The following is a 22,631-nucleotide window of genomic DNA, read 5'->3' on the forward strand; positions in this document are numbered from 1 at the left end:
TGATTTTTCTCACAGGACACTGTTGTTTGCTTAAATGAGAACCTATGCAAAGTGTTTGCTACAATTCCTAGCACAAAAAAACAGCTCAATATTATTAGCTAAAATATTATAATTATTACCATTATGACTACTTTACAAAGACAACATTCTAATAGTAACATGATATTATGCTTTTTATTGCAGATATGTCTTAAGGATTAGAAAGAACATATTATTTCAATGTTCTCACACTTTAACATCTCTACCACTAAAATGCAGTTTATAATGCAGGATGCCTTTCACCTATACTTGTCTGCATTTTTAACAGTTTCTTATAGGTGCATAAGACAGTGGACATCATACCGTTACCCACAGTGCCTTACATTAAGTGAAATAATAGTTGATATAACAACCTATTGCGGTTCTGGACATCTGGTTGGCATTGAAGTAAACTTTAGTTTTTAAAAGCATTATGATAAAAGAAGACTAAAATAACAAAACAAAACAGGAAAAGAACTGTTTTCAAGTAACTTTCACTTTGTCTTTCCAGAAATTTTAAATGAAAGGGAACTCAGGACTCAAATGAACAGGGATGGCTCATTTAATTCCATATTTAGACTTTGAAATAATATAGAAATCAGATATTTTCAATAACCAATATTAGAATTTAAAATATGATACATTTGCAAAGGGGCCAGTGTAGGTTCTCTTTCACAAGGTCCTCCCTTCAGAAATATTTTTCAAAAAAGGGGGGGAAGGCTCCAATTGAGATTAGGTCCTAAGACTTCAATTTTGCATTTCTCATTTGGCTCATACTGGACAACATGAGGTTTTGAAGGATGAAAAGGGCCTGAGAGACATACTGAAAGGGTCCTGAGAAAACAACATCTGCTACAAAATAGGTATTCAGGTTAGATTTGATGAAGAAATAGATTGAAAACATGGATAACTATAGTTGCAGAGTTTGACGTATAAACAAAACTTTTATAAAGTAAAGCAATACTTCTGCAATAGTAGTAATCACTTACATTTACTTTTTAATTTCATAAGGACACAACTAGGATGACTAATCTATAATTGTTTACATATCATATGTAATAAAGCTTTATATGTAATAAAAACAACTAAATAATGAAATATGTACATAAACTTGACAGGCACAGATAAAAAGTTTCCCTTCTGAAGATTCTAAAAATGGTCAGAAAATACTAATTTTCAAAAACATTCCAAAAAATAGTATGAAATTATTTTTGTGTGTACAAGATTCATATTCCAGCTCTTATCCAGGATTATTTCATTAACAATCAAATTTTCCTAGGATTGCTTTCATGTTCATTGTAGAAATTAGATTTTTAGAAAAGGGAAAGAGAATCTCACTTATAATACAAATACCCAGAAACAAATTTTATTACATTTTCCACATATTTTTGGCTAACAGTTTGTTGGCGTGTATGTGTAATAAAAGCGATTATTTTTCTCTTTCTGATCTAACGGAGCACACCTTTGCTTGTCAATTAATTTCTACTTTATCTAATTTCAAATGAGAGGTTTTTTTCCTAGTCGATTTCAAAAACCTTCTGTAAAAAATGAAGATGTACTTTTTCTCTGATATTCATACATTTTTAGTATTTTGCAAGAACTTTTTTTTATTTAATTAATATTATTTTCAGATACGCAGAGGGTTTTGACTTTTTATATTGCTCAACCAACCTCCAGAATTCTTTTTTAGAAGTCATTGTCACCAAAAAAAAAAAAAAATGCACTTGAGTTTTACTCTGGTACTTTTCTCACTTCACATATTTCAAATATTTTACCTATACTTTATCTAGTACCTATACTTGTGATAAAAAAAAATGCATATATAGCTGCTTTCTCTAAATCCTTCACAGTTCTTACTTCACCATTTATTAATAATTTCAACTTTTCTACTAACAGGAAATCTCACCAGTAACAAGTTCTAAAGTCATACATATATTCGGGTATTTGGACATTTTCTGTTTTGTTCCAATCACTTATCTGTATTTCCTCCACATAGTAAACAAATAAGTTGTGTAATTTTATAGCCCATGTTGACCTGTATGTGGGCCAGTCTTTGTCTACTACACAAAAATATCCTTCATTTCATCAATAAAAGACAGCATTTGTACTCAAAAATATTAAACCATGATAGTTTTAGTTGGTTTATGTAAAACTGATTTATATAGGAAGAGCACATATATTGAGAAAATGAGTCTTCCTATTCCAGACTACAGCCATCTTCCCACTTCCAAGTTCACATCTAAGGTCTCTCAGTAAAGACCCTACATCCATAGGTGTGCACTGGTATAAAATGGATATTAGATGTTATCTGAAGAATGTTTAACATGCAAGTTGATCTATTATAGGAATTATTTTTCTCATTATTCTTTTTTCTATAGTATATAACATTATGGTAAAAATGTGAACATCGAAATTAATTGTGTTTCTATTTCTGATATTTAGTTAAATTGTAAAGTGTCCTATAGGGGCAGGTAAGGTGCCCAGGTAAGGTCCCACTACCGAGATGCTGCTGAGCCGGGGGCTCCACCCGGCTGTGCCCTGGCAGGTGAGTCCTTCTCCCAGGTCCCCCCACCCCCACCCCAGGCCCGCCCATAGCCACTGGCCTCACAGTCCCTGTTACCTGTTCTTCTTGTCTCTGTCATTCAGGCCATTTTCTTGGAGCAAGAGAATCTTCTGCACTTTCTTGACTTTGCCTATGCTGGCAGCTTTGTGAATTTTTCCGAGATCTTTGTCTCGGATGTGATACTTGGGCTCTGAGCTGATTCTACTACTATATTCAATGACTGTGTCAGCACCATCTCTCTGCTGGCTGGTTGAGGATAAGTTGCCCTTCTGACTCCCAAAGCCAAAAAACTTTCTCATGGCCAATACTATGCAGAGCCCTGGGCTTCACAGCCCCTTCAGCACCCTCTCTGCTTTCCGCCTCCCCCTGGGCTTCAGAGCCCCCCTCAGCACCCTCTCTGCTTTCCGCCTCCCCCTGGGCTTCAGAGCCCCCTCAGCACCCTCTCTGCTTTTCGCCTCCCCCTGGGCTTCAGAGCCCCCTCAGCACCCTCTCTGCTTTCCGCCTCCCCCTGGGCTTCAGAGCCCCCTCAGCACCCTCTCTGCTTTCCGCCTCTCCCTGGGCTTCAGAGCCCCTCAGCACCCTCTCTGCTTTCCGCCTCCCCCTGGGCTTCAGAGCCCCTCAGCACCCTCTCTGCTTTCCGCCTCCTCCTGGGCTTCTAGCCTCCAGATACGCCAACCGCCTCTCACCACCAACGCCACCCCCCTCTCAACTGCCACCGCCCAGCAGGGTAACTAAGCAGTTAGGCACTTTCGAATCTTTCAGCCGCAATAACGTTTACCAAGCAACACAAGCGAGCATGCGCCTGGCAGTTGATGATGTCGCTGCCCATGCGCGCGGAGGCCCAACGGCCAATGGGGCCCAGAGCGCCTGAGATGCACAGGTGTCTCCAGTCCCAGAGGCTGCTTGCAGCCAGCGCTGGTTGCCTTCAGTTGTTCGTGGGAACTGGCCAGTGTTTTGCTCATTCACGTGAGCCCTGAAATAGATGAGCAAATATGAAAGAGGCAGCACCCTTAAGCAAAAACATAAATGAGAAAGAAAAACTATCTTAACCGTATCTTAAAAATGTGAAATCTATTCATTTCTATTTATAAGTTATAAAAGCATTTAAAAGCATGGTTCACAAACATAACTTCATACTTTCAAATGTTCTATTTTTAACCTCAAAATCGAAGACTTCCATAGACCCAAAGCAACTTGAGAATATTAAAATCCACTTTGTATTTATCTGATTTTTAAATAAGGCCTGTGAGCATAGAAAACTATTTCTCTACTTATATATGTTAAAAAGGGCGCAAAGTTTGCTCCTTTGCCCCTTGATTTCATCAATTAATTCAATCTAGAACAGCTAGGCGAGACGTACCCTCCCATTCTTTTACTTGGTAGTTTATTAGTTGGTCAATTTGTGGCAACTGTAACCATATTATTCAGTGAATCCTTCAATTTCATACAATTTTTATTACAACCCATCTCAAATTTGTCACTTAAATTCTTTAATGGTCTTTCCCAGTGTGAATTCAGATTAAGTGGATCAGTCCATGAATCACGATACTATTAGCAGGTCATTTTTTGGCAGTGTCACATTTGTCTGGACAATGATTTTGACAACATGTGAGTATTTAATCATTTTGCCCTATAAAACAGGGTGGAAAATACATAAATGAACTTACCAGCACCAAGCAGCATAGATCATATAAGCGTAATACGATTATTCAACATAGACATCATTAGACATTCTGAACAAAATCCTATGTCGAGTGAAAGAAACAAATTAAAGGCTATGTATCAAATATTAGAAATAAATTATGAAAGATTATAGCTAAAAATTAAGGACCAATTAGTAATAGCTTTGAAAACTTTCTTGAGATGAACTCTTATGTTGTAACATGGTAAGACCATCATTAGAATTTTATGCATTTAAGTTTCATGTACATTTGAACCTAAAATGCCATTAACTAGAAATCATACGCCCTTAATAAGAGTGTAAACTTGCCATCTAGTGGAAAGAGCACATATCACCTTTCCAATCTATCATTTGAAACAGAAAGAATTCGATTGTTGCTACTTTGTTTTCTGAGTTTTCAGAAATTCCTTCCAGCAAAGAGTGTTTCTGATGCTCCAAGAGACCATTTTGGCCCTTTGCTCACAAGCACTGAATCCAAGGGTCTGCAGGTGCTTCTAAACATCTTGTTCGGCCTGAGCAGTGTATCTGAGTGTTTCCAAGAATAGGAAGGTTTAGACCTTTGAAATGTGGCAAGTGACGATCCCTACATGACACCATATCTTAATGCAGATCAAGACTATTTTTCAGATTATGGTTAGGGCTATGGTCACTGTTACTGAAACTCTTGGCTACTGGGATAAAGATGCTAGGCAAATATTGGAAACATCTGGTAGACTATGTAGATACACATCTTACAGTGTATTTGTTAGGAGAACATGTGCAATACATGAAAGATAAAAGAACAGACGGACATGAAATAATGCTTTTATAAACAGTATTTCCAATGTCTTACGGATTTCCCACATTTTATTCACAATAATATTTCATCTTCACAAGAAATCATTTCTTCCCAGGCCTTCATTCAGACCATAGGTATTGCTTCTTCAACCAAGAAGATGACATTATTCTAGTTACTAGACTTAACCTAAAAGTTCGAAATTCCCTTAATGGTGTATAAAAAGGTATTCCTATATTTTATTCACTATCTTGCAATATTAGAAAGCACTATTCAATATTTCATTGTTGCATCAACAAATATGTTTATCATTTCCTTATTGTTAATTTTTCATCAACTATGTTCCTTGCGGTTAATTTTGCTATTGCTTCTGTGCCTATAAGAGTAACAAGTTTCATGGCGTTTTGGAACATCAATCTTGATACCATATCCCTGATTAATATTGTCCTTTGTGGAGGGATTTCGCTTGATTTTTCTGCACAAATTTCACATGTGTTTATTTCCAGTTCTGAGCTCTCAGTTGACCAAATAACTGAGGCATTGTATCTGGTAGGCTACCCAGTGTTACAAAATGCAACTTCAACAGTAACAGATGTGTGTGTTTTCTCTGAAGCTAGAGCCAGCATCTTCAGGACATTTTTTAAAACCATGTGTCTTGTTATATCTTTTGGGGTTCCTCATAGCCTAATTTGTATTCCAATATTTTTTATTTTTTTATTTTTTTGGAAGGTTTGCTTGAATATCCATTCACAAATCAAAAACCAATTATAGAATTCCTGATTGCCCCAATTCAATATGATAAAAATGCATGATTAAGAATAGTCAATAAGGAATTCAGAAGCATAGCACGGTGAGGGATCTCCCTGCATCTCTCCACTTGAAATAACAATAAAACTCAAGAAATAACACCCAACCTGCACATAAGAACATCTGAGTGAGTGATTTGCACATAACAGCTCCCAAGATCAGAACCTCAGGATCCAGAGAGGTAGATTGGAGAGAACAAAGAAGCTGTCACATGCAGATGTAGTTCCTTGCAGGAGGAGGGGGAGGAGAGGAGAATTTGCAGCTGGTTACCTGAACAGCCTAGCCTAAGGGATCAGCAACTTCCACACAGCAGAGCCCAGGGATCCGGGCAGAAAGCAGAATGGGAACTAAGTGCAGACACGCAACAGCTGTGTCCTAGCAGATGCTTTGCGAACCGGGCGGGGAGGGGGTGGTGGAGATAGCGGCAACTCTCACCCACCAAACCAAAGAGCACCCTCCCTCTACCCCATATTTTACCAAAATTAGCACAACGGAGCCCCAGGGGAATTTGAGCAAACCATACAGAAACTAAAACCACAGCCGGTACCACAGACAGGGGCTGGGATCCCTGATCATGATTTGAATATTCAGCATATCAGAGAGAGGGGAAAAAAGGCAGAATTACCCTCCTAGCAGACATCCAAGTGACTTGTATGCCACCTACTGGAAATCAAAAGAAAAACACCACCTCCTTATCAATAGGCTGCAGAGATACTTCTATATAATAAATCTTCTTTCTGAAAAAAAGCAGAGTATACTTCTGTGGAGAGTGGATTGTAAGCTGACAAGGTCCTTGCACTCTGTAAGGCCAGCCATGGGTTGCTTCGCCTCCACGAATCCTCCTAAGAATGGGGAAGTACGATCTGTTCGTGAAACAATGCGGTTTTTCTCCAAGACAGGGAAGTACACTTATAGCCGCTAACAGACAGAACAGCAAAAGTTCATAATAGAATGTAGGTTGGGTAACTGCGCCAAAGATGATCTTATCCTAGCCAGCAATTGTATGCTATTGTATAAAAGCAGCTTGCAAAAATAAAACTGCACCACTACTCCATCATCAGAGGATAGTGGTCCTCCTGATCCCACCTTTGTCTCTTTTTTTTCGGCATCTCTCACTGTTCCCACTCAAGGTATTAAGCAGGCTGCACTGGACAGGGCACACTTTCATTAATGTGCAAGTGAAGAAATAGTCCATTAAACAACATGAACTACAAGGTGACAAGGCAGCCCAGAAAGATATAGAAAAATCTCCAAAAAATAAGATTAAAGACATAGAAATGTGAGATTTAAATGACAGAATTCAGGATTGCATTCCTGAAAAACCTCAATGACAGGCAAAATAAATCAGATTGACAATTCCAACAACTTAGTATCAGAATAGAACCGCAAAATGAGTTTTTTAGCGAGGAAGTTTAAAACCTAAAAAAAAGAACCAAACATAATTTCTGGAGATGATGATATGAAAACAGATGAAGAGTGAAATAGCAAGCCTAAAGAATAGAGTTGACCAGATGGAGGACAGAGTCAGTAATATCAAAGAATGAAATCTAGAAATGTCTCAGAAGGAAGAAGAAAGAGACCAGAAAATTTGAAGAAAAAAAAATGAAAGATATACAAGAACTGGCTGACACCATCAGGAAAAACCACATAAGGATAATGGATATTCTAGAAGGAGAAGAGAGAGAAGGCAACAGAGCATATTCAGACTAAAAGTTGACAAGAATTTCCCAAATTAAGGAAAGAGCTGGAGCTTCAACAGCAAGAAGCTAACAGAACACCCAATTATCTCAACCAAAAAAAGCCTTCTCCAAGGCACATTATGTTGAATTTGTCAATAATTAATGACAAAGAATTCCCAGCACAGCCAGGGAAAAGAAGATGGTAACCTATAAAGGAAAATCCATTCAACTATCTTTGAACCTCTCAATACAAACATTACAAGCAAGAAAGAAGTGGAACCAAATATTCAAAGTATTAAGTAAAAGAATTACCAGCCCGAAATAATGTATCCAGCTAAGCTCTCCTTTAGATATGAAGGAGAAATAAAAACCTTTACAGACATACAAAAGTTGAGAGAATTCTCCACTACAAGGCCTGAATTACGGGATACTGAAAGGGGTCAGCCCACCTGAAACAAAATGACCAAAAAATACATAACTGTGAGTAAGATGACTAGCTGGCAGACAGAAGCAGGATAGTGCAACCCTTATTGAGAAAAAGGAGTTACAACTTAAACGTTAAGAAGATAATCGCTATTACAAGTTAGAAATAAACATTTAGCATACAAAGGGACAATTTAAGAAAACAATAATAGACAAGGGGAGAAAACAAGGATCGAAATTCACAAAGGCGAATGGAGATAAGGCAAACGCAGAAGAAAATGGACTACTGTATATATATATATAACTATCCTTTACTTAATGGTAACCACAAACCAAAGATCTGGAACTGAGATACGTAATATAAAACAAGAAGGACCAAAGGGAAACCCCACAAAACCCCACCAAATTAAAATAACAGGCAGAAACGCAAGGACAAGGAAATAATAGAAACATAGGGCTACCAGAAAATGAAAGATAAAAAACCAACCATATGCTGCCTTCAAAAGACACATCTCAGTTCCAAAGATAAATATAGACTCAAAATGAAAGCATGGAAAATGGTAATCCAAGCAAATGGCGTTCAGAGAAAAGTGATGTAGCTGTTCTTGCACTGGACAAAACAGACTTCAATATAAAAAAAAGTAAAGAGGGATACTGAGGGACACTTCATAATGATAAAAGGAACCATACATCAAGAAGATACAACACTTATTAACATCTATGCTCCCAATCAGGGAGCCCCAAAATATGTAAAGCAATAACTAATGGAACTAAAGGGAGAAACAGACCAAAACACTATCATAGTAGGAGACCTAAATACCCCACTGTCAGATATGAACAGATCTTTCAAAAAGAAATAACATCCTTAAATGACCCATTAGACCAACTAGATAACATCAACATCTCCAGAGCCTTTCAACCCAAAACAATTGTTTATACATTTTTCTCTAGTACATTAGGAACATTCTCAAGGACTGACCACATACTGGGACAAAGAGATAGCCTCAATAAATGTAAGAGGGTTGAAATCATACCAACCATATTCTCTTATCATAATGCTTTGAAGCTGAAGATCAACTGAAAAAAGAAAGTGGAAAGAACCACAAATGCATTGAGATTAAACAACATACTACTGAAGAATGACTGAGTCAGAGAAGCAAAAAGAGAGATCAAAGATACATAGAAATGATGAGAATGAAATTACAACATATCAAAACATTTGGGACACGGCAAAAGTGATAACAGGAAAATTCATGTCCTTTCAGGCCTATCTCAAAAAATAAGAACAAGCCCAAATAAACAACCTAACACTACATTGAAAAAAAAAAACTAGAAAAATAGAACAAATGAAGCCCAAAATCAGAAGAAAAAAGAAAATAATCAAAATTAGAGAAGAATTAAATGAACGAGAACAACAATAACAACAAAACAATAGAAAAAATAAATGCAACAAAGAGCTGGTTCTTTGAGAAGACTGATAAAATTGACAAACCCCTGGCTAGACTCACTAAAGAAAAAAGAGAAAAGACATAAATAACATAATCAGGGATGAAAGAGAAGTTATGACATATTGTAGAAATACCAAAGATCATTCAAGAATACTATGAACAATTATATAGCACCAAATTTAAGAATCTAGACAAAATGGACAAGTTCTTAGAAATATGCAACCTTCCTAGACTGAATCATGAAGAACTTCAAAATATAAATAGACCAATCAGCAGTAGGAAATTGAAATGGTCACCAAAGCCTCCCAAAAAATAAAACTCCAGGACCAGATGGCTTCACCAGTGAATTCTATGAAATATTCAGATTTATTACCTATTCCTCTCAAACTCTTATTCATCTCAAACTCTTTCAAAAAATCGAAGGGGAGGCAATACTTCCTAACTCATTTTATGAGCCAACATTACCCTGGTACTAAAACCTGGTAAAGATAACTCAAAAAAGAAAGACCAATATCTCTCATGAACACAGATGCAAAAATCCTAAATAAGATACTAGCAAATTGAATATAACAACGTATTAAATGAGTTGTAGCCTTTACTAGTTTCCATTCTGTAAATACTCCCACTCCAACCAGTTACAATTTACCACTGTAATGATGCTTAATGAGAAGTTAGAAAGAGATGTATACAACTTGGTCTCATGAGCCAGTATGAGCTAACTCTAGTACACCACTGTCGGGTATTTTGGTGGCTGCAGGAAGGTCAAAACATACTTTATTGGACCATTATTCTTTTTTATTTGCTTTATATTCTTAATACAATTTTTTAAAGTGGTTGGACTGACCTCAAAATAAAAGGTTAAAAGTAAACAACAACAGGAAAAGGATTATACACCATGATCAAGTGAGCTTCATCCCAAGGGCACAGGGATGGTTCAACAAACACAAATTGATTAATGTGATACACCACATAAACAAAATAAAGACTAAGAATCATGTGATCATATCAATAGATGCAGAAAAAGCCTTCAAGATACAGCATCCATTTATGATCCAAACACTTAATAAAATAAGAAGAGAAGGAAAGTATCTCAACATAATAAAGGTGTATATGACAAACCCTCACCTAACATTATACTTAATGGTGAAAAACTAAAAACTTTTCCTCTAAGATCAGGAACAAGACAAGGCTGTCCACCATCACCACTGTTATTCAATACAACACTGGAGGTCCTAGCGAGTGCAATCAGGCAGTAGAAAGATATAAAAAGCATCCAAACAGGAAATGAAGTTAAACTGTCACTATTTGCAGCTGACATGATTTTCTATACGGAAAACTCTAAAGACTCCACAAGAACACTAGTGAAAACAATAAGCAAATACAGTAAAGTTTCTGGATACAAAATCAATGTTCAAAAATCTTTAGCATTCCTATATTCTAATAATGATTTGTCAGTAAAAGAAATGAATAAAATAATTCCTTTTGCAATTGAAACAAAAAGAATAAAATACCTAGGAATAAATCCAGCAAACATGTGAGGGACCTATGCAATGAAAACTACAAGACTCTATTAAAGGAAATTTAAGAAGACACAAAGAAATGGAAAGATATTCTATGTCCTTCAGTTAGAAGAATCAACATAGTTAAAATGGTCTTATTACCTAAAGCATTATGCAGATTTAATGAAATTCTCATCAAAATACCATTGATATTTTTTTAAAGAAATAGAACAAAAAATCATCAGATTTGTATGAAGCACAAAACACCCTGAATCACCAAAGCCATTGTAAGAAAAAAGAACGAGACTGGAGTCATCACTCTGCCTGACTTCAAATTAAAATACAAAGAGACAATAATCAAAACAGCATGGCACTGGCAGAAAAACAGACACACAGACCAGTGGAACAGAATTGTGAGTCCAGAATTAAACTCCCATTTATACAGGCAAATAATTTTTGACAAAATAGCCAAAACATACAGTGGAGAAAGGAAAGCCTCTTCAATAAATGGTGCTGGGAAAACTGGAAAGCTGCTTGCAAAAGAATGAAACTAGACTGTTGTCTATCAACACACACCAAAATTAATTCAAAATAGATTAAGGACTTGAATATAAGACCTGAAACAATAAATTGCATAGAAGAAAACATAGAGACTAAACTTATAAACCGTGGACTTAAAGAGGATTTTTATGAATTTGACCTCAAAGATAAGGAAAGTAAGAGCAAAAATGAATGGGATTACATCAAACTAAAAAGCTTCTGCACAGAAAAAACAAACAAACAAACAAACAAAACTGTCAACAAGGTAAAAGAGACAGCCATCCAAATGGGAGGAGATATTTGTAAGCAATACATCCAATAAGGGCCTAATATTCAAAATATACAAAGAACTCATATGATGACTCAATAACAACAACAAAAACAAACAATCCAATTAAAAATGGGCAGAGGACTTGAACAGACACTTCTCTCAAGAAGACATAGAAATGGCCAACAAACATGAAAAGATACTCAACATCTCATCAAGTATGATAATTACCTGGAGGTATTTCACAGCTGTTTCAATCAGGTCGAGGTAGCTTCCTTCTACTCCTAGTTATCTGAGATGTTATATAAAGAATGGGTACTGAATTTTGTCATTTAATTTTTGTCTATCTCTTAGATTATCATGTCATTTTCCTATTTTAATCTGAATGTGGAAATTTATGTTAAATGATTTTTATTATGACACCAACCTTGCATTCCTAGGATGACTCACATTTGGTCATGCCTTATTTGTATTTTCAGATATTGCTCTTTGTTAACATCTTATCAATGATATTTTTTTCTATGATCATGAGGGATACTGGTCTGAAATTCACTTTTCTCGTAATGTCTCTCTCAGGTTTTGATATGAATTATGCTGCCTTCAAGAAATAAGCTGGTAAATAGTCCTCCTCTCCTGCATTCTGAAATATATGATATATGGTTAATACCGTTTCTCCATTTTTCCCTTTAATATTTGATAGAATTTACCAGTAGTCATCTGGGCATGGTTTTTCTGAAAAGTTTTCTTTTAAATTTACTTTCTTTCAGAAATAGAAGTCCACTCAGATATTTTGTTTCTTCTTGGGTCAGGTTGGTATGTTTTGTCTTACAAGGAATTTACCAGTTTATCTAATTGGCCAATTGATTATTTTTTTTATCACTATTTTAAAGCCTCTAGTATGCTCCCTGTGCAATTCTTGATATTGGTTGTTTGTATTACATTCTTTTTGTTTCTTGATCAAGAAATGATTGATTTTACTGTATTTTTCCAAGACCCAAATTCACCTGTATTAATTTTCTCTATTATTTCTCTATCTGCTATTTCATTGACTTCTACCCTTCTTGTTTTGTACTTTAATTTTTTTCTCTTCATTTTCACACTTGTTAGCATGGTAGATTAAGCCATTGATTTAAACCTTTATTCTTTTCAAAGTAAGGTTTTAATGACATAAACTTCCTTTGAAAGTTTTCACTGTATGCACAAATTTTTATATGATGGGTGTTCATTATCATTCATTTCAAAATAAGTTCCCATTTCCCTTTCAATTTTTTCTTTGACAATGGATCAAATGTCTTTATTCTTGCTTTCTTTTTAAAGAATACTTTAACTGGACATAGAATTCTAGGTTGAGAGTGTTATTTTCTTTTAATACTTTTAAAATGTCATTGCATTGCCTTCTTGATGCAATGCTTCTGTTATATTATTCTCTATTGAATCTGCCTCATTTTTTAGCTACTTTTGAGGGTTTTTTATTATTTGTTTTCAGCAATCTATGACGTGTTTGTGTATCATGTGTTTTCTCTTCAAGCTTTTAGCTATCTTTGAGCTTTAGTACCTGATGGATATTTTCCACTTTATTTGGAAACATAGGTGCTGTGAGTCCAAAGAATTCTTGAAGGAGTTTGGAGGTGAAGGAGAGATACAGTAGGAGAACTGGAGCAGTATGTGAGAGCCAAGTACAGATATTTTTAATAGGAGAATCTTTAACATGTTTAAACTCTAAAAGGAGGATTCAGTGAGAGGTAGAGACTGAAGTTACATACTAGTAAGTTATTAATACCGAAAAGTACTGGAAAAAGAATAGGAAGATGGGATCCAAAATATAAGTGAAGAAATTGGCTGCTGAGGAAAGGAAACGTCTAAGCTGGGAATGATAAAAGCAGAGTCCTGCTGCACTGGGAGAACTGCATGAAGGGCCAGAATCCAAATGTCCTGGAAGCCAGGCCACCTGTGGATTATTCAATTGAATGAGAAATAAATTTCATCTTTGTCTTAAGTACTTCAGAGATGTTCTAACATTTGGAAACTAATGTAGGAAAAAAATTATAATCTGATGCTATCTCATTACTTCCAGGCCTTGTCCCAAACTTACCTGGCAGGGGTCAGTCAGAGCTGTAAAACTGACATGGAAAAATTTCACAATTTCAAATTGCTTTAAAACTATCATCACAGAAAATGTGAGCTTAGAATGTTTAGCCCAATTCAATTTTGTAGTCATTTTGAGAAACCAGATTCCATTTATAGGGTAACTGGAATAACCAGCAGAGGAGCAATTAGATACAATCTGCTTTGATTATAGGTCTTGGCTATCTGAACTCAAAAATGCATTAGAAATCTGGTACAAACACATATGGCCATATCTTCAGAATGTAGCTAGGTTTCTAGTCTTTATCAATTTCAGTGCCTCGCTTGGGAATAATTGGAGTCATCTTGCTTTTTCCTTTTCATGAAAAATGAAATTGATGGGATTATATGAGTAAAGGTTTGGCTTTGAGTTTGAAACTTACTCAATAATTGAACATTTGTAAGCAAAATTACTGCAGTATTCACCTTATTCCTTAGAGTCACTCCCCACACATGGAAGTTTTGACACAACCAATGCAAATCACAAATCTGATTCCACCTGTGGGTTCTTATTCATTGCAGTGATCCTAGTTCTAAAGAGTGTAACTCCATGTTTTAGGGAAGCTTATAACCAAACCTGATCCAACAGCTGTAATCTAGAAAAAGAGTGTAAAACCTCAAAAATAGCCCTGTGCCAAACTTTTAAAACTTGAAAATTGATGCCATCTTATGGTAATGGAGAAGTAAAATTAAAATTTTCTCATTTTTTGGTATTTATTAAAGAATCATTGTCAAAATCAGGCCCGCCTTCAACAATCCTTTCCCTCAGCGATCTGAAACAATCAAATAAGCCTCCTGAATCTTCCTTTACAATATTGTTAATGTGCAGGCACTTCCTTGACAATCAGACACGTGCTTTCAGAAGGAAGGTTTCAATTTCCCGAGAAAATGCAGGAATTTTTTTTTCACATTTTAATGTTTCTGTAATCTAGCTGCAGTAGAAACTCTACAGCAGTAGAAACTTTCCACCTCCCAGCTGGAAAAGTGAAAATATCATCACCATTTCCTGTACTTTTGCCCTTACCTTTGAATAAGTTATCTTGCGCTAGTTTTATTTCTTTGTTTTATTGCTCTATTTAATTTTAACGAGTAAAGAAAATTGGAGATTCTGTTAAACATTCTATCCTTTCATGTTAGGTGGGACCTGTACCCTGTCAGGACACAAGGTCTGTGAATTGTGTGCCAAATAGCTGTGTGAGCAAATAGTGAGATAAACAAGCTATTTGTGGAGACAGGTGGAGCAGATGCTCCTTAACCACATGATCAGTGTCAACAGTGCCGGTAATGGGAACCAGGAACGGGCCTCCAGAACTGCTGCACTGGGAAGAACTCAACATCACTGTTGTGACACTTCTGCCCCAATGGCATAAGCTGAAGCTACTTATGAGGAAACACCATACAAACCTCAACTGAGAGAAAGTCTACAAGATAACTGGCCTATACTCTTCAAAATGTAAATGTCATGAAAAGCAAAGGAAGACACAAGAAAATGTCTCAGGTTAAAGGAGACCAAAGAAACAGGACAATTGGACCGAACAGATCATCTTGGTGTTTCTTTCTCTACAGTGGATACCAGTCAGACAATTGGAAAAATCTGAATTAAGGTTCATAGATGAAATATTAACATTGAACTAATTTTCATTTTCTGTTTTGATAATTATACTAGATACATAAGATGATTCCTTTTTCTTAGGAAATATACACTAAAGTATTTAGGAGTAAAAAGTTATCATGTCTGCAACTTACAAATGGTTTATATATTTTATATATTATACACCTACATTGATATTTATCTAGACAAGAGAAGGGAGAAATCATAAAGCATATATAGTAAAATGTTAACATTTGTGGAATGGTATCCAAGAATTCATTGTAATCTCCTTGCAACTTTTCTATAAGTCTGAATATTTCTATTTTTTCTCCTATAAACTAGATTTATTTTAATTACATTAGGGTGACATTGGTTAATGAAAACATAGATTTCAAGTGCACGTGTAAGAATATTTCTAAAATAATTTTTTTTAAAAAAAGAATATTTCCAAAAGAAAAATACTTTTAAATGATAATAACGAATTATGATCCATTGGAGAAAATAAACCATGAATCCATGCTGGCAAATGAATTAAACTTTTGATGAGAAGAGATATTATAAATCTCAAAATACCTCCCCATAAAACACTAACTGTTTTGTGAAAAGGTCACATTATAGAGGAGAAACCTGGCTGATATGGCCTTTAGTGATCAACGTTACATCATCAATAACCGCACACATCAAAATTGTAGGTCACGTCACAGGATGCAATAAGAGTACAGGACCACTTCCGTGATACTCTTGCTAAGAACATATGATCTGAATCCCATCATAAGGAAACATCAGAAAAAGTTACATTGGAGGATGTTCAATATGACTAGAAATTACTCCTCAATAGAGTCAAAGTCAGGGAAGGACTGACGAACTCTTTCAGACTCAGGATATAGAGACGTGACAACTAAATACAATCCATGGATCTCAACGAGATCTTCTTGCTGTAAAAGATTTTACAGACAAGAGGCAAAACTTAAAAAGAATATGAGCAACAAATAATAGAATGCATTTGTGTTAATTTTCTTCAAAACATTAAGCATTATCAGGGAGTGACATCAGAGGCATAACAGGGAAGAAACCCCCCCCCCTTAATCTCTTCCCTTGAAATTATAATACATTGAACAGCTACAATTAAAGCAAATACTCAGCTTAGTACACAAATACATCTGAGAGATCTGCTCATTAGAGCATCAGGAGGAGGACAAATAGGGTAAGACAGGAGAGAGGAGCAGAAACCTGTGCTTGAGACTGATGCTACAGATGTAGCCCAGAACTCCCTGCAGAATGCAGGGGAGGAATTAGGTGGTGGTTTACACTCTTTGAAGTCCCCCCAACACACACCCCCAAGGAGTCCTGCCAGGGTAATGAGTAAATTTCACACCCAGGGCCCAGTGAATAAGACAGAAAACAGGGCAGAGACAAAATACAGAAAGGTGGCAGCTGTTTTAGCAATTGCCATTGCCAGGCAGATAACTGAGTCACAAAGTCTGACCTCCTTCACCACCCTGCCAGAGCACACCTCCCCACACCACCCAAGAGCTAGCAGCAGGCCCAGAACTGCATCAGGCTGCTGAGGCAGTACCAAAATTTCAGGAGCTCTTCAGAGGCTTGGTTCCCCATCACCCTCCACATTCTTCCACAGGGGGAGAACCCAGAGATCAAAGCTGGACACAGAAAAGAAATACAGCTCCCCAGACAATAAAGGGCATTTTTTTTTCTGCCACAAAGCAGAGATCTCAGAGGCCTAAACACTGCAGGAGCCTTAAGAGGCACCTACAAATAAAAACCTCTTCTTATCAACCTGTTAAAGAGAGAGCACTCTAAATAATAATAATTTTTTTTAAAAAAAGCAGAGGACATTCTCATAAATGTGTAAGGGTTTCTTTTTCTATTAGTAACATAGCAATAGTATAGATAATTCTAATAGATCCCTGGGTTAGCTCTTTTGGTATTAACAGTTTAATTTTGATAATTATTTGATAACTTTGACTATATTTCATTGGAATTCTGAGAAAGAATACTAAGTCATAATATAGTGCTATCAAAAATCATATAAAGTACTAAGACAGTTGATTTAAAAATTTAAAGGTGATATTTACACACATAACCCACGACTGTGATAAATTACACAAACATTTCAGATTTTGAAAAATCATGAGTGGAATTATATCACCAAAAAGTGTTCAAACAAAACTCTGTTAATATACACAACCACTATTTTTGACTCATGGGATATAATCAGAAAGCAACATAATCTACTACAACCTTTTAAATATTCTATTTTTCTCCTAACCCAGGTTGAAAAACTTTACTCTCAAGTCATAAAAAGTCCATAGAGTAGCTTTAACTCACAAAGCACTGAAACAGAATGCCCAGCCCCATATAACTATAAAAACGCCAGAAGTTAATCAGGTAGGCCAGGCCACATGACCACTTACAGCAGAAATGAACGGCAGGCACTTCTTTCCCAATTCCATCCTCTCTCCCTCAGCTGACCCTACCAGGGTCAAAACCGTAAGGGGTAGCTGGGGTTATCTGGCTGATATTATTATAAAATTGTTTGGGGGGGGGCATGGGTCTGAAAATTAAAGCTTTTTCTGAGGGGCACTTCTGTACCCGCAGCTGTTCTCACCTGCAACTCCCTTGACCTGAGTGAATGCAATCCATTCTTGTTGGCTTTTCTTTCTTCTTACCTATTGGGATCTCTTAGCAAATCGAGGTCCACTTTAGATCAAACTCTTCTGAGGCTCCTCATACTTCTAAACAGACCCTTTGTACAATATCAAAAATAGATACCCCGTAATGGCTTACTCTCACGCTTAGGGTTTGCTTCCAAAGCCAGAGGAGACTCACCCAATGGCACTGTAAATTGAAGTGGCATCCACCGGTAAGCAAACAGTTCCCTAGCCTGAGGCTGTAGTCCTTCCTGTTTAAAGCAAACAACAGAAAGTGTAGCTAGGTATTTTCACTGAAAGTTCTGGGAGGTAAAACAGTCATCTGGATTTAGTGAGTGCTCCATATACTCCAGATTTACCAGAGACGTGCAGAGCAGACACTGAAGCTGGTTTAAGCCATCCACACACCCATGGTTGCCAAAGGCTGCAACTATGCACAAAGGAGGGAGGGAGGGAAGGAGAGAGAGAGAGAGGGAAAGAGGGAGGGAGGGAGGGAGAGAGAAGCCTACAAGAAAGCAAAATCTAGGGAAGACTTGAAAATGTTGAATGTACTTATCAGCTCACACACAGACCCAATCTCTGCCTAAATGCTAAGCTGTGCAGAAACAGCAGCAGTCTTTAGGAAGCAAGATTTAAAATTTTAAAAAATGAACAGACATATTAGTGGCTGCACACCCTAGTAAAGACAGACTTCACAGATATACTAAAGGTAGGTTATTAAACAAAACAAGAACAATTCTTTGGAGAGAAAATCAGGCTCCATAATTGATAGATTAGCTGATATTCAACAAAGTTACAAACCAAAGAAACAAGAAAGTGTGACACTTACTGAGGAGGAAAAGCATTATTATAAAGCAACTGTGTATCTCCAGATGTTGGATTTATCATGGACTTAAAAGAAGTTGTGTTTAAAGAATTAAAACTATGATGGAAATGATCCAATGCATGAAGAATCTCAATAAAGAGATAAAGTATATGAAAAGAACCACATAAAAATTCGGAGCTGAAAAACACAATGATCTGAACTGAAAAATTCAAATTTGAGATGGCAGAAGAAAAAAATCAATGACCTTAAGAATCCACAGAAACTATTCAATCTGAAGAGATGGATAAAAAACAATGAAGTAGCAAAATCCTAGAGACCAAATCAAGTGTGTTAACATGTGTAAGGGCAATCCCAGAAAAAGAGAAAAGCACAGGTACATGTATTTGAAGAAATAATGGCCAAAATCTTCACAAATTTGGTGAAAAGCATTAATCTACAGATCTAAGCAGCTCAATAAATCCCAAGCAGGAAAACCACAAGGTGATCCACACCTATAAAAACATCATAGCCAAACTGTTAAAAGACAAAACTAAATAAATAAATCTTGAAAACAAGAAGAGATGACAACCTATCACCCAAGGAGACCAAAATTTTGAGCAATAGCTGCCTTCTCACTAAAAATAATGAAGTTAAGGGTTGTGGGATAACCTATTCAAAGTGATTAAACAAAGAACTGTCAACCAGGTATTCCATACTCAGCAAAACTATTCTTAAAACACAAAAACAAAATAAAGACATTCCCATAAAAATACTAAAGACATAAGATTATACAAAGTAGTTCTGTCACTGTATTGCTGAGTTGTAACATGTATAGATATAACAAATCACAATAGCACAAAGAGAAAAAGATACACAGGGGAGCAAAGTTCCTCTATTTGACCAGAATTAAATTTGTCTTATTCTGACAGAGGCTATGTGATCAGTTAAGATGCATACCGTCATCTCTAGAGCAACAACTAAGATGTAACTCAAAAAAGGAGGAAAGAGGGATTGCTTTAGATATTAGAAAAACAAAATAGCAAAATGGAAGATGTTCAAAACAACTTCATCCATATTAAATATGAATGAACCCAACTCGAATAATAAAGATTGCGGACTGGATAAAAAATAAAGCAAGATCCAGCTGATAAAGGACTTATATTCAGAATATATGATTTCTTATAACCCATAAGACAACCCATAAGGGAGAGGAGGATTTAAAATACTTGAATAAATATTTCTTCAAAGAAATACAAATGGCAAATAGGATAAGATGCTCAACATCACTTGTGCTCAGGAAATGTAAATTAAATCCACAATGACATACTACTTAATATCCATCAGAATGGCCTTATCAAAAAGACTGTCTTTTAAGAAGTACTTCTTTTTAGAATATGTGAAGGCACAGAACCTTCAAACACTGACGGTTGGAACATATTACATAATTACTTTGAAAACAGTTCCTCGGGTTCTTAAAAAGATAAAGAGAAACTTACTACATGACTCAGCAATTTCATTCCTAGAAGTCTATCCCAGAGAAATGAAACATGAATTCATGCAAAAACATGTACATATACATACCTATATACACAGAGGAAGAGGAAGGGAAGGAGAAAGGAAAAGGAAATGGCAATAAAAAGAATGGGGCAAATAAAAACAATTGGTGAATCTGAGTCAAGGGTATATGGGAGTTGCTTCTATTATTCTGTTAACATTCTTAAATTTGAAACTACATCAAAATTTAAATTTATAAAGAAAAGGGCAAGAACATCATGTAGTAAGCTCCTTGTAGCAACTTCTTCAATGAAGACCATATACAGCTTAGAAGTTATTAAAAAACTGTAGGTAATTTTAATAAAATCACTTCAAGAATATAATTTGGTTGTAAAAACCAATACAATGTACTCTAAAATTACTTTTCTGAGTTAAATAAATTTATCTGTAAATCCTGTAACAAATACATTTGTATTCGTAAAATCTGATCAAAAAGCAAATGTGATTTTCCATTTTTAGCACAGAGTAATTCAAAAGTTCACTTTGAAGGGGACTAAGGTTTTGGTTTCATTTTGCTTTTAAGATGAAGCATAATTATATAGTTATTCAGAATGTAAAGTGTTACTTGTTTATTTAACAAAATACTGCTGCTGAAATAAATTTCATTAGTCAGTGATAGTAATGTTAAAACAGAAAAAAGACCATGAAAATGCAAGCTGCATTTTTAAAAGTTTATAACCACTTAAATTCTGATTGTATCTGTACGTTTACAATTCTCTACTCTTAAGATTTTTTAAAAAACATTTTATATATAAACAATCTAGAGCATAATTAAGTACATCTTAATGAAGTTTTCACTGATGTAGAATTATGGTTTACCAACAGCCAAATAGCATCATTTCCTTATCAAAGATAAATGGTACTACCTAGAAATAAAGACGAACTGTCAACAATTTCACTTTACTACACAAAAATACATCAAAGGAGCTAAAGGCACAATTTTATTCACATCTAGTAGCGTAACCAACCATAAAATCTTATTTTCAACTTAACTGATTGACATGTCTCAAACAAGCTGTTTTCAATGCTGATAGTTCTTTATTTTCTTTAACATATTTGTTATGAGTTGCTGATTTGCAATAGGTGTCATCGTGAGAATAACCCAACTTAGATAAATGTGACAAAAGGTTGACAAAGTGTCTCACACCCTTGAGTGATACCAAGTCATGAATGGGCGAAAGGCGTTGCAAAAGGAGACTACTGCAGTGCTACTAATATTCTCGCAGTAAAACCAGCAGTGCATCCACTTAAAGAAATATCATCTCAATTCCAACTTCTTCCCCTCAAGGACAATTTGAATCTCTTTGGCATCCAAAGTCTCATAGGTCAATAAAGCTTCTGCTAGATTTTTGTGCTCTTTTGCATGAGTCTTCAAGATATGTTTTGCTCGTTCATATGAGTCCTGAAATAGAAAAGCAAGTATGTAAGAGGCAGAAACCTTAAAAGCAAAAACTACCACTGAAAAAAAGAAAAAAACTTTATGTCCTCTAAAAAATACAAAATCTATTCATTTCTATTTATAAAATATGAAAGCAATTAATTTATTTTTAGATAAGTAAATTTTATTTACAGAAGTCACAAAGATTAACAATTAACAGAATCAAAGGGGTTTAACATATATCACTTGTTATATGATATACATTAAGTTTTCTACTTTTATCCATTCTTATGTTTCAGTTTTTAAAAATCTAGAAATAAGGCAGTATACATTGAACAGATTTACTAATTTTAAATTATTTCATTCTACATCAGATACTGTCAATTTTAAAACCATCTGCAAATTACAGTCTTTTCATTAAAATTTTGAAATTTAAATGAGGTAAATACCAAATAGAATTCAATGCATGAGAAACTGTCATTTTAAAAGAAAAATATTACATTAGCAATATCAGAAATTAACAGAGAATTTTCCAAAGAATATTGCGAAAGTAAGGTATATTAAATGTTTTATAATGATTAAGTCTGGAGTATTTTTACTTGCAATCTTGTCCATTCAGTTTAAAACACCAAAACACTGATTTGAATGTGAAGAGACCATTTTTATTTTTTTAATTATTTTTTTAAAGTGATAACATTTTTATTTCACCTTTTGAATTTTTTACACTTTCTCTGATTATTCCATATAAAGTGGAAACCAGACACACACAAATCTAGTATACACCGATACCGGGAATTTTTCTTTTTTGC

The 22,631-nt window shown here is 35.4% G+C and overlaps 2 protein-coding genes across 2 annotated transcripts in view; both read right to left on the minus strand.

The window, feature by feature from the left end:
• The window catches only part of LOC107503348 (ankyrin repeat domain-containing protein 26-like), a 44,593-nt gene extending 41,628 nt beyond the window's left edge, over positions 1–2,965 (minus strand). The window contains exon 1 of the mRNA XM_036226635.1: positions 2,639–2,965. Within this exon, the coding sequence (XP_036082528.1) occupies positions 2,639–2,880 (242 nt within the window). The 5' untranslated portion in view covers positions 2,881–2,965. The remainder of the gene's footprint in view (positions 1–2,638) is intronic.
• An 18,397-nt stretch (positions 2,966–21,362) lies between these two features.
• The window catches only part of YME1L1 (YME1 like 1 ATPase), a 43,141-nt gene continuing 41,872 nt past the window's right edge, over positions 21,363–22,631 (minus strand). The window contains exon 19 of the mRNA XM_016131487.2: positions 21,363–21,846. Within this exon, the coding sequence (XP_015986973.2) occupies positions 21,703–21,846 (144 nt within the window). The 3' untranslated portion in view covers positions 21,363–21,702. The remainder of the gene's footprint in view (positions 21,847–22,631) is intronic.

This window comes from Rousettus aegyptiacus, unplaced genomic scaffold, assembly GCF_014176215.1.
Source record: "Rousettus aegyptiacus isolate mRouAeg1 unplaced genomic scaffold, mRouAeg1.p scaffold_m13_p_10, whole genome shotgun sequence".
Taxonomy (NCBI): Eukaryota; Metazoa; Chordata; class Mammalia; order Chiroptera; family Pteropodidae; genus Rousettus; species Rousettus aegyptiacus.